Source organism: Bidens hawaiensis, unplaced genomic scaffold (assembly GCF_021521415.1).
Source record: "Bidens hawaiensis isolate Kalapana, Puna unplaced genomic scaffold, B.hawaiensis_p1.1 tig00022014_1, whole genome shotgun sequence".
Classification (NCBI taxonomy): domain Eukaryota; kingdom Viridiplantae; phylum Streptophyta; class Magnoliopsida; order Asterales; family Asteraceae; genus Bidens; species Bidens hawaiensis.
Window position 1 is genome coordinate 168,985 of NW_027493416.1, and position 11,264 is coordinate 180,248.

The following is an 11,264-nucleotide window of genomic DNA, read 5'->3' on the forward strand; positions in this document are numbered from 1 at the left end:
GGTTTGAATATATTTTTGTTTATTTATTATTTATAAAAGTCATTTGTTTGTAAGGAAAGTTTTCGAAAACGCTATAGATGATTCATGACTATAATACGTATACATAATTACATATTCCAAAAGTGAAAAATATGTTATGTAAATACGAAAGGTTAAACGGTTGATTCCAAGTTCCAAACTGGACTGAACCATTAAACAGTCAAACCGCAAAAACCGAATAGTTACCATGTGGAGTTGCTTATTCAAATGGTTTCATTATAATATGAATCAAAGTACATTTAAGTCCAAAAACAAACATAAATATTTCCCTTGTATAAATCAAACATAGGATGGATCAAAACCAACTCTTGATCTTGATCAATAGCTAGTATAACTCGGATGAAATTACCGATCACTCTTCTTCCTCTTCTTCACCCTCGTCTTCTCCATCATGGCCATCCTCAGCGGTAGCATCTTGGTATTGCTGGTACTCCGCCACCAAATCATTCATATTACTTTCCGCCTCAGTGAACTCCATCTCATCCATCCCTTCACCCGTGTACCAATGCAAAAACGCCTTTCGTCTAAACATGGTTGTAAACTGTTCACTCACACGTTTAAACATTTCTTGAATGGAGGTCGAGTTTCCAACAAACGTTGAAGACATTTTAAGTCCAATTGGAGGGATGTCACAAACACTTGATTTAACGTTATTTGGAATCCACTCGACAAAGTACGACGAGTTCTTGTTTTGAACATTGATCATTTGTTCGTCAACCTCTTTAGTGCTCATTTTACCTCTGAACATGGCCGAGGCTGTGAGGTATCGACCATGTCTAGGGTCAGCAGCACACATCATGTTCTTAGCGTCCCACATTTGCTGAGTCAGCTCTGGGACGCTAAGAGTGATGTATTGCTGGGACCCACGAGAGGTTAGAGGTGCGAATCCCACCATAAAGAAATGGAGACGTGGGAATGGGATCAGGTTAACTGCTAGCTTTCGTAGGTCAGAGTTCAGCTGTCCGGGAAACCTCAAGCTACATGTGACACCACTCATGGTCACCGAGATCAAATGATTCAAATCACCAACTGCAATGCAAGCCAGTCGAATGATCGGTTAGTTTCAAACATTTACATTCAATAAGCCATACTTAAGTAGGTAGTATTGTAACGTATACTTACAACTTGGAGTGGTGAGCTTCAAAGTCCTATAACAAATGTCGTAAAGTGCCTCATTATCGAGGACCATGCATTCATCGGCATTCTCGACCAGTTGGTGCACTGAGAGCGTCGCGTTATAGGGTTCAACGACTGTATCAGAGACCTTAGGTGAAGGGAAAACCGAGAATGTGAGCATCATCCTGTCAGGGAATTCTTCTCGTATCTTTGAAATCAATAGTGTTCCCATACCCGACCCAGTGCCACCTCCAAGCGAGTGACATACTTGAAAACCTGTCGCGTTACTACATATCGGTTGGTTCAATAGATGCTATAGACCAAATTATGGTCTTAAACATATAATTTTATTCCTATACTCATACATATATTATAAAGAGTGTTACAAAAGCATGTTTGTGATTCTGCCGGTCAAACAAGACACAAACCGAACATGGCTCGGACTTAAAAATCATGTTAGAAATGAAATTAGAAAAAACAACACGAACCTGGAAATCGTGTCAGACATGGACTCGAAAATGACACGATTTTTCAGTGGGTTGACACAAAACAACCTTTTTTACCCAAAACTTTATTTTATTTTGCATATTGATATTCTAAAATTTCAAATACACAACTAAAAATAATACAAAATATATAAAAATAATCATGTTTAATCAACAAAACTCTTTTCTCGTTTATGTTTAATTTGTTGAGATTGGCATAAAATACCCAATTAATTAAACTTATGCCATAAAATATTTTTTAAAAAATAAACTGACTAACACATCACGCCCCGTTTAGCTAAACTGATAAATCGTTTAGACTAAACCTAAACCCATAATTTTTATGTTAGACTCGAATACTATCCGAATGTCACACCAACATGCATGCACATAGAATAATACAGGTAATAATATACCTTGTAAAGCATCACAATTCTCAGCTTCTTTCCTCACAACATCCAGAACCGAATCAATCAACTCCGCGCCTTCCGTATAATGCCCTTTCGCCCAATTATTCCCCGCACCCGACTGCCCAAACACAAAATTATCCGGACGAAAAATCTGCCCATATGGACCGGACCTAATACTATCCATAGTCCCCGGTTCCAAATCCATAAGAACAGCTCGGGGGACATATCGCCCACCCGAAGCCTCGTTATAATAAACATTAATACGTTCATGTTGATAATCTCCCGTGGTGCCTTTGTATTGTCCGGTGGGATCGATACCATGTTCGTCACAAATGACTTCCCAGAACTTGGCACCGATTTGGTTGCCGCATTGGCCGCCTTGAATGTTTAGGATTTCTCTCATTTTTGGGGGTTGTGATGGAGATGAAGAGGGTGTGTGTGTGTGTGTTATTTGAAGGGAGTGTTGAAGGCTAGCCGTTGGTATAGGAGGTTTATGGTGGAGGTTTGTTTTTAAATGCTTTCTATTTTTGGTGGTTGGTTTGCGTTTGTTTTGGTAATAAAATGGAAACAAAAAATTTGAAGGTTTGATTTTCTACTTTTGCAACAACCCTTTCATGCATTATTAAGTTGATAACCGAAATATAAGGGTACATGTATTAATCAATCGATGGTTAAGTGTTATGTGTCTTATGTCTAAGGTTTGATGTAAAATTACTATTGAGTCGGGTTTCTCACCGATAGCAGTCTCTCTATTCCTACGGGATAGAGGGAAGATCGTCTACATTTTTCCATTCTCATGCTATGTTTTGTTATTGGTAGGATTTACTGAGTATGATGATGATGTAAAACCCCTTTTTGGTTTTACATGTAATAAAAACTGAAACTATCATAATCAACTGAACTGAAACTTCATTCAAATTACTTTTTAACTTTTATGCAATTTATAAGAATTTAATAAAAAGTGTCGTTTAAATAATTTAGGCAAAATGCAGAATAGCCAAAAATATTCAGACCCAAATTCACTACTTTGTACAAACTTTCGTTTTTGCCCAATAATTTCAAACTTAAATGGCAAAAATGAAACCGAAACAAACCCAAACCCAAACCAAAACAACCTTCAAAAACACAAAAAATGGAATTTGATTTTTGGTATGGTTTAAGCCCAAAATCGACGGAAACCAACCCATTCAAATTGGATTCAACTAGAGGTGCACAAAATACCCAGTTCGGACCCGCAGGTATTACTTGGTACTGGGTTTCTCCCCCGGATCCACCTTTACCCGGTCAAAACCGAACTTGGAACTTGTTCGTACCCCTACCTGACCCGCGGGTACGACCTGGTATTGGATTTCTCCCCTTACCTATACAACCGATCCCACCTTTACTGGGTCAAAACCAACCCGACCTACCTGAAACCCAAAAAAAGCCCGAAAACTCGATCAGATATCCGACTATGCCCCTAACCAGCGACCCATATTTGACTTTAGCTGACCAAACCCGGAACTGGTTCCTATGCGGTTCCGGTTCCTACAAAATAGTCTGTTTGTGCGCCTCTAACAAAAAAGACATAAGTTGGGCCAACTTATGGGCTTAGTTGGGCTTTAGTAGTAATCCACCACAGGTCCACAATGTCCACAATCCTCTTCCTCTGTTGACTCTCCGCAAGCACTTAGCAACAACCACCACCTGCAAAAAAATGGCTCAATTACTCCGGCCATTAATCCTCTCACCAGCATCCACATCACCTCTCCGACGATTAACAACCTACGTCTTCCACTCACCATTAACACATATATTCACTAGCAGTTTCACACTCCGTCATCTGTTTTCAACAACCACAACTCCTGCAACTCATCTCCACCGGAATAATAATATTCAACCTCACGGTCTCCGGCCGGCGGAACTCAGTCAGAGTGATAACGAATCGGAATTAATTGACGGAGAACGGAAGAGCCGTAACGAGAAGCTCGGCGTGGTGTTCGTTGGGGAATGGAGCTTGCTGACTTCAATGATGTTCAAATTAAACGTATTCTCAATTGTATGTAAATGATTTTGAATTCAATTGTTCTGACGAGTTAATTTAGCCTGCAATGTTGAATTAGGACTGCTAGGTTTAGGATTTGAGTGTAATGTAATGTAATAGATCTTATTATTATTAAGTCAACTCACAATTTGACCGAGCTATTGAGACAGTTCAATTTTACTCAACTAGTTTCATTAGCTCCCGAATTTTTATAAAATGAGAACACAGTATGGTTATAGGTTATACTTTTGTCACATGAACTGTTCTTCAACTTAGCTGATCAGCTGCTCGATATCGGCTCTTCAAATTGATCCAAGCTTAAAAATAAGCTTGTTTAATACTAGAGCCCGAGATCAAGCCGTCTTGTGAGCCTAAACGAGGCTACTATTTATCAAATTTTCATTTAATATGTTATATATATATATATATAAGTAACTAAATATTCGTATGCGAGCCGAGCCTCTCGCAAGCTACTCCAGATCGATATAAAAACTCGAAACGGCTCGAGCCCAAAATAAAGCTTGTTTAGTTATCATTTTATCGAGCTAGAGCTCTAGCCTTGTATGCGAAGCTTGTTTAGGCTTGTTGAGCCTTAACAAGCCTCGCGCATTTTTAAGTTCGACCTCTTTTGGACTTCTATTTATTAATTTCACGCTCCACAGCCGAGTTTTGGCTTGTTTAAGGCACTACACGAGCTCGAGCCGAGCTTAGGCTTGTTTAAGGTTTTTCACAAAATTTATAAAAATAATTAAATGTGTATATATATTAATTATTAATAAATAATAAACGAGCCAAGCTCGAGCTTTAGAAAAAAGTGCTCAAAACGAGTCGAGCTTGAGCCTAGTTGAGCTTGGGTTCGGCTTGGCTCGTTTACACCCCAGCTGGAAAGTAATAAAGCTTGCTTGTTTATGTCTAGAGTGGCTTCGCTTGAACAAGAGGTGTTTGATGCTCTCATGTTGGTGAAGGTGAGCCTCAGTTACAGAATTGTATAAAAGTTTAATTTATGGTTTGTCATAATCATATCATAGTGTTCTAATCTTATTACAGAGATTAGGCCGTGATGTCCGTGAGGGAAAGAGAAGGCAATTCAGTTATATAGGTATGTAGTTCATTGCAGGCTCTTAAATTGTTGAATTTAATTTCTATTTTAGTTATTAAATTTTTGTATAGGAAGACTATTACGTGATGTGGATCCTGAATTAATGGATGGATTGATAAGAGCAACAAAAGACGGCGATCAGAAGACGTTTCAGAAGCTATCTGTTTCAGTTAAACCGGATCTTGGAGCCACGAGTGAAGAAGAAGAAGAATTTGATTATGAGGATGAAGATGAGGTATAATAGTCTTAAGAGCAACTGAATTGTTATTGTCATTTATGTTCTTATTAAATTCGGTTTACATTTTGTAACAGGAGTTTGGTGATCACCATGATATAGCAACCAAATGGTTTGATGGTCTGGTTAACAAAGATGTAGATATCACTAATGAGATTTACTCTCTTAGTACGGTTGACTTTGATCGCCAAGTAAGTTCTTTTCCATTTATCTGAATTGCATATTATAACACTGATGCTATACTAGTTATTTAACACAGTGAAAAAAGTTGAATATGGTTGGCCTCTGCTTACATTATCCGCCACCCTTTATTCTTAATAATATATTAAGGATATTTAATACATCAAAAATTTTAAAGATTTTAAAAAAGTGAAGAATAAGGTTATATGCAGGGTAAAAGTCTCCCATTTTGAATTGTACTTGAAGTTATTCATTTTGAACGGTACTAAGTATTACACGCTTTGAACTGTTATTTCTTATATCACACTTTATTCTTTTTCAGGAGTTACGTAAACTCGTCCGGACTTGTTGCACACTTCAAGATCGTAATGCCACATCAGCAGAGAACGAAGGAAAAACAGACAAAAAACTATTAAAAGCCAAAAAGTTATTAACCCGTTTTCTAGTTTCCCTTGCTAAGCAGCTACCAACTGAAGAAGACTACGTATAGTCTTTATATCTCCAAACATATAAAAACGACTAAATCTATGTGACGGTTTTTCATGGCTTCTGATTTAGAAGAAAGCCAACTTGGTATGAATCTTATTCAGGTTCTAATAACTTGATTAAAAGTAGAGGTGGCAAGTTAGATGAATTGTAACGGGTCAAAGCAGATTTGGGTTGAAACGGGTTATTTCTAATATGGGTCGATCTACAAACAGTTTTGGTTTTACCTTTTTATAGATAACAATTATGTTTGCAACAACAATTCTATTACAATCCAAACAAATTGCCATATCGGATTATTAGAAAAGGAATTGCATTCTAATGGTTTGTTGATATTTGCATGTTGTAGGTTCAGAAACAATTAGAAGGAATGCTTTCTCAAATTAGCTTCAGGTTCGGCTTCTTTTTAGTAGTTAAGATACAAACCGTTGGAGCATCAAAGTGTTCGACTGGTGTTCGTATACATTTGTACTGTAATTTGCTAGATGTTTTAGATTATGGTAATTTTTTTTAGCAGTTAAGATATAAACCGTCGTAAGACCAAAGTTTTCGAGTGGTGTTCGTATACATTTGTACCGAAATTTGTTAGATGTTCTAGATTATGGTAATTTATATTTGTCGGGGGTTGTCAAAAGCGGTATCTCTATCTCATTGTCAAAAGCGGTATCTCTATCTCATGGGATAGAGTAGGTTTTGTCCTCATCTCACGAGCGGGATATCACTAGGTAAGTTTGCTTGTTTGTAATTTATAATTTTATGTATCTGCTCGATGAACCAAGAACCAAATCATACATAGCTTGCGGTTTGGTGTGATCCAAACCTACTATAATCAGTGCTGTAAAAATCGCTAGTCGCTGGTCGGGCGGTGGGATGGGGACTAGTGATTTATCGGGATTAATTGGATCGGACTTTAATGTATATTTTTCAGCTTTATATATACACGCACACATTTTTATATGTAATTTTCAGTTTTATGCATACAAAACATATTTTGCCCGGAAATTGGCTGGAATCTCGCTAGATAACACTGGTTTTTGCTAAAATCTCGCCTGAAACCACTGATTTTGGTCGAAAACTCGCCGGAAACCACCGATTTTGGCCGGATTTGACCGTTGACCGATTAATTGGCCGACTAGCCCAAAATTAATCAGTAAAGTAGGGACTAGCGATTAATCGAGGATTAATTGGTGCCTAGTCGAGATTTTTGGAACACTGACTATATTGGATCTTTAAGACTGGAGAAAAGATTATAAGTAGTTCAAGTTTAAAACAAAAAGTAACCATGGTAAAACCTTTTTACACTTCAATGTTTTATTATTTTATAGTTTTATCTTTCGGTTCAGTTGTATACTTACAATCATTACTGGTTATAATCTTCTAGACAAATATATGAAATAAATGACCTAAAAACGAGTGAAGATAAACTTTTTTTAAGTGAGACTAATCTCAAGTTATATATACAACTGACATCAGAGTACGCTTCAAAACATTCAAACATAATCCTAGGGGATGCAAAAATAACCCTCAAAAGTAATATTCTCTCAAAATATGAAGCACCCGAAGTGAAGGAATACAAAATAGGGTGTTTATTACCATTTTATTATGCGGAACCGGTAGATGAATCACCCATCTGTCTAACTCTCAGTGTCAGATATATGAGTATTATCGTTCCCAAACTCGACCTGGAAAGAAGTAAACAGGAACATGAACACATTATGACATTAACTGGTCGATATGAGTTATGTTTGATCTCAAGCGGGTCGAATGGGTCAAACAGGTTATAAGTTGCACAAGTATTTCTAGCGCATACAACCTCGTAACTTGTTTTACTCAAAGAATTAGATTATTCTTATAACATTATCAATTTTTGTAAGCATACGCAACATAATTATTACTATGAACTTTTATTAATGGAGAAAAAGGTGTTTGCGGGCCGAACTAACTATGGGGGCCGTTTTGACCCATTACCCAACCCGTTATCTTGGCACCCTCAAAGAGTGATAACATAAATCGGTTGTGAACTTACAATAGTGAAAACATAAGAGCAACTTTTCTTGAATTAAATGAGGCGGTACGCTTGTATTTTCTCATTCTTGGAGCCTCACCTGCAAGTTTTATTTGGTCAATAACCTTAATTGCTTCATCAATCATGTACACACACACACACACACACGTGTGTGAATTGCTGACAGGATACAAAAACATGACATGAACCTAACAAGAAGTTCATGGGTTTGGGTTTAATCTAAACGGGTCCTGGTTAGTTTCAAGTTGACCCGTGAACACATTTAGCTAAACAGGTCTTGTTTTACTTACCCGTGTGTTGCCCATTTAACCTGTTTAATTCAATACTTATTTTTTTAGATTTGTTTTATGTCAAAACTAAAACCAATTGGATACTTTATGTTAAATTAAAAATATAAAAAAGAGAAATGAGCATAAAAAACATCATACATTATTTTTGTTGTAAACTTGTAATTTTAAAGTATTTATAGGCAAAAAAAAAAGTTAATAAAACAAATTATCGGGCCAAACATGCCATGCCCGTGTCAATCCGCTCATGTCATGTTCATGTGCCGGACATTATTTTAAAGTTCATGTTGTGTTCAGGTTCGATGCGCTTACTCGGCGCATTTAACACCTCTGCACACACACACACACATATAATAGAATGTGAGTACCTCGAGTAGAGAACTTGGGTAAGATGAGGCTATGATTCATCAGAAACTGCATATATTTGCCTCCCATTTCAAAGCTAATCTGTTTCTGCAATAACAGTCAATAGACCAAAAAAAGAAAATTAATAAACAAAATGTTCTAAAACTATTTACTTACCATGTGCCCTTCTTCATTCTTCAAGTTACCAACACTTTCTTCATTACTTCCTGGCTTCCCCTTCTCAATATCCACATCTTTTTCACTGCATTTAGAATAATCACTTCCACTTGCCACCATATAGGTTTGACTATTCGTTTGATCATCCGTTGTAAGTTGACTTTCAAGGGGCACATAAACCTCCATTGATTTAGAGAGCGCTACATTCGGTTCACAATGAGATGCATTGTTGTAAGCTTATTGTTATTACTATTCATATGACGGTTTACCTGAGTCAAAAAAAATACACAAAAACAATCATGTGTTCGGTTTATATTCGCGAATGGTCATAATGTCTTCAAATAACCCACATTTTACTTTTAATATTTCATATTATAACAAAAAACGTGTACTCGATAAAAAAAAACACAGATAATAAATAGAAGGGAGAATTTCATGCCTTATAGGAAGTTCCTAATTATCATATATTAATCAAATTCAATATATACACACAAGCACGCACACACACATGCCCAAGAAACTTTCTAAATATCATATATATATATATATATATAGAAGTGAAGGGCAAATTAAGACGGTGGATTTTAAGGGATTTATAATTGTTTAAGCATATTGTACAACTTTAATGAGGATCATTATAACACAAATATCATGCGTCTTTTATGTTTTTACCAAGATAGTTATAACTTTAGTCCCTCTACTTTAATCAACTTTTTGTAAATTTAAAAAAAAGTTACAAATTTAACCTTTATCTTTTACCTATCTACTCTTTTTAATTTCACTTTTAACCCAACTCCCCTCACGATTTTTAAACGGTCTTAACTTTTTCGTATGTTAATATTTTTTTTAAAAAAATTGCACCATAAAAACGAGTGTTTTATTCTCTTCAATTTGAGTATGGTATTGCCATAGTTTGTTTAAGCTATAAAAATAACATTTTATTTATAGGTTTTGTGGTCGGGTTTTAAATTAAACTGTGAGCCAAATCATTAGTAATCTGAAACCTGACTATTGAAAATTGAAACCAACCAAACTGAATCATTACCAATGACTTGGTTCTAATTTGGCATGTACTTCAATAATAAATTGAGTTTAAAATAAGAATTATTAATCTACATAGAGAACAATAACGTCCATAAATCTACTACGTGATTACCAAGGTTGTGTTTTCCGCATCGCGCGGGCACCCACCTAGTATATATATATATGAGTTAGGTTAGAATAAAAACCCACTTGAGTTGTGAAAACTCTAGAAACACATTCTCAACCGCATGTTTTTAATTAAAGATTAAATCTTGTGGTCCACAATTAAAGTTAATAAAAAATGTAAAAGTTTATTAAGTTTATTTACATTTTCTCTCTCTTGAAAACATATATAAAAATTACTAAAAAAATGTAAAAAAATAGCAAAACATTTTTTTATGTTTTGTATTAAATGTAACAACATATATTACATGTAACAAAAAAAAACGATGTTACATAGGGTTTTCACGGGTTTTCTCAGCTCATGAGGGTTTTCAAACTATACTTCTCCTATATATATATTATATATATATATATATATATAGGGTTTGTTACATGTAATAATTTCAAGTTTATTTTTTTTTGTTACATGTAATATATGTTGTTACATTTAATACAAAACATCGAAAACATAAAACAATGTTTTGCTATTTTTTTACATTTTTTAGTAATTTTTATATATGTTTTCAAGAGAGAGAAAATGTAAATAAACTTTTACATTTTTTATTAACTTTAATTGTGGACCACAAGATTTAATCTTTAATTAAAAACATGTGGTTGAGAATGTGTTTCTAGAGTTTTCACAACTCAAGTGGGTTTTTATTTTAACCTAACCCTATATATATATATATCCCACAAGCCAAATTTAAAATATTTTAAAAAATATAAAAAAGAGCATACCTTGTGAATTGTTTGCAATGAAATTAATTGAAATTGGTAGATCTCATATTTTAATCATTAAAAAATGTATGATTAAGACATATGACAGTTATACATTTATATGAAATCTCTATAAATAAAAACGGTAGGTATAATACTTTTGAAAAAAAATCTGATAAATAACAAAAATAAAGTGCTTACGTGATACTTGTTAGCATATTTCATGCCTATGAATATGCAATAAAAGAACAAATTTGTGATTATATTCTGATTTTGTAAACAAACAGACACAGTGTCACATTCAAATACAGAATGGCTCCAGCTGACCTAATATGGAACCACCCTCTCCATCACAATCCTAATAATTACCATTCGTACGTTCAGCAACTGGGCCCCACAATTTCTTAAATATACGTTAAATCCAACCTCAAATTATTACAATTTTCTACCAAAC

At 35.1% G+C, this 11,264-nt stretch overlaps 3 protein-coding genes across 4 annotated transcripts; 1 reads left to right on the forward strand and 2 right to left on the reverse strand.

Moving 5' to 3' along the window:
• Nucleotides 1-391: 391 nt before the first annotated feature.
• On the reverse strand, nucleotides 392-2,453 carry LOC143564530 (tubulin beta-1 chain-like). Its single transcript, XM_077051780.1, has 3 exons — nucleotides 2,057-2,453; nucleotides 1,162-1,431; nucleotides 392-1,068 (listed from the first exon to the last, which is right to left on the reverse strand). Exons 1-3 carry the CDS (start codon nucleotides 2,451-2,453, stop codon nucleotides 392-394), a joined length of 1,344 nt encoding a protein of 447 aa, XP_076907895.1.
• A 1,467-nt stretch (nucleotides 2,454-3,920) lies between these two features.
• LOC143564531 (uncharacterized) lies at nucleotides 3,921-6,493 on the forward strand. Its single transcript, XM_077051781.1, has 7 exons — nucleotides 3,921-4,088; nucleotides 4,992-5,038; nucleotides 5,121-5,172; nucleotides 5,244-5,407; nucleotides 5,485-5,598; nucleotides 5,910-6,160; nucleotides 6,423-6,493. Exons 1-6 carry the CDS (start codon nucleotides 4,040-4,042, stop codon nucleotides 6,075-6,077), a joined length of 594 nt encoding a protein of 197 aa, XP_076907896.1. The 5' UTR covers nucleotides 3,921-4,039; the 3' UTR covers nucleotides 6,078-6,160; nucleotides 6,423-6,493.
• Nucleotides 6,494-7,507: 1,014 nt separating this feature from the next.
• On the reverse strand, nucleotides 7,508-9,135 carry LOC143564532 (uncharacterized). Of its 2 annotated transcripts, none has more exons than XM_077051783.1 (4): nucleotides 8,909-9,135; nucleotides 8,755-8,833; nucleotides 8,100-8,178; nucleotides 7,508-7,755 (listed from the first exon to the last, which is right to left on the reverse strand). In XM_077051783.1, the coding sequence occupies exons 1-4, from the start codon at nucleotides 9,092-9,094 to the stop codon at nucleotides 7,674-7,676; spliced, it is 426 nt and encodes a 141-aa protein (XP_076907898.1). In that variant the 5' UTR covers nucleotides 9,095-9,135; the 3' UTR covers nucleotides 7,508-7,673. The 2 variants fall into 2 exon arrangements, with proteins under 2 accessions (XP_076907898.1, XP_076907897.1); XM_077051782.1 differs by having other exon boundaries at nucleotides 8,755-8,839.
• Between the last annotated feature and the right edge of the window lie 2,129 nt (nucleotides 9,136-11,264).

Bases quoted from the DNA above. Each gene is read 5' to 3' on its own strand.
- LOC143564530 (XM_077051780.1), bottom strand. From the start codon at position 2,453: ATGAGAGAAATCCTAAACATTCAAGGCGGCCAATGCGGCAACCAAATC. The intron at 1,432-2,056 runs GTATATTATTAC...GTAACGCGACAG, and splicing joins GAATTGTGATGCTTTACAAG to GTTTTCAAGTATGTCACTCG. The intron at 1,069-1,161 runs GTAAGTATACGT...CTTGCATTGCAG, and splicing joins GAAGCTCACCACTCCAAGTT to TTGGTGATTTGAATCATTTG.
- LOC143564532 (XM_077051782.1), bottom strand. From the start codon at position 9,094: ATGGAGGTTTATGTGCCCCTTGAAAGTCAACTTACAACGGATGATCAA. The intron at 8,179-8,754 runs GTACTCACATTC...TAAAACTTGCAG, and splicing joins ACCCAAGTTCTCTACTCGAG to GTGAGGCTCCAAGAATGAGA. The intron at 7,756-8,099 runs GTAAGTTCACAA...ACTTCTTTCCAG, and splicing joins GCTCTTATGTTTTCACTATT to GTCGAGTTTGGGAACGATAA.
- LOC143564531 (XM_077051781.1), top strand. From the start codon at position 4,040: ATGGAGCTTGCTGACTTCAATGATGTTCAAATTAAACGTATTCTCAAT. The intron at 5,039-5,120 runs GTGAGCCTCAGT...ATCTTATTACAG, and splicing joins ATGCTCTCATGTTGGTGAAG to AGATTAGGCCGTGATGTCCG. The intron at 5,408-5,484 runs GTATAATAGTCT...ATTTTGTAACAG, and splicing joins ATTATGAGGATGAAGATGAG to GAGTTTGGTGATCACCATGA.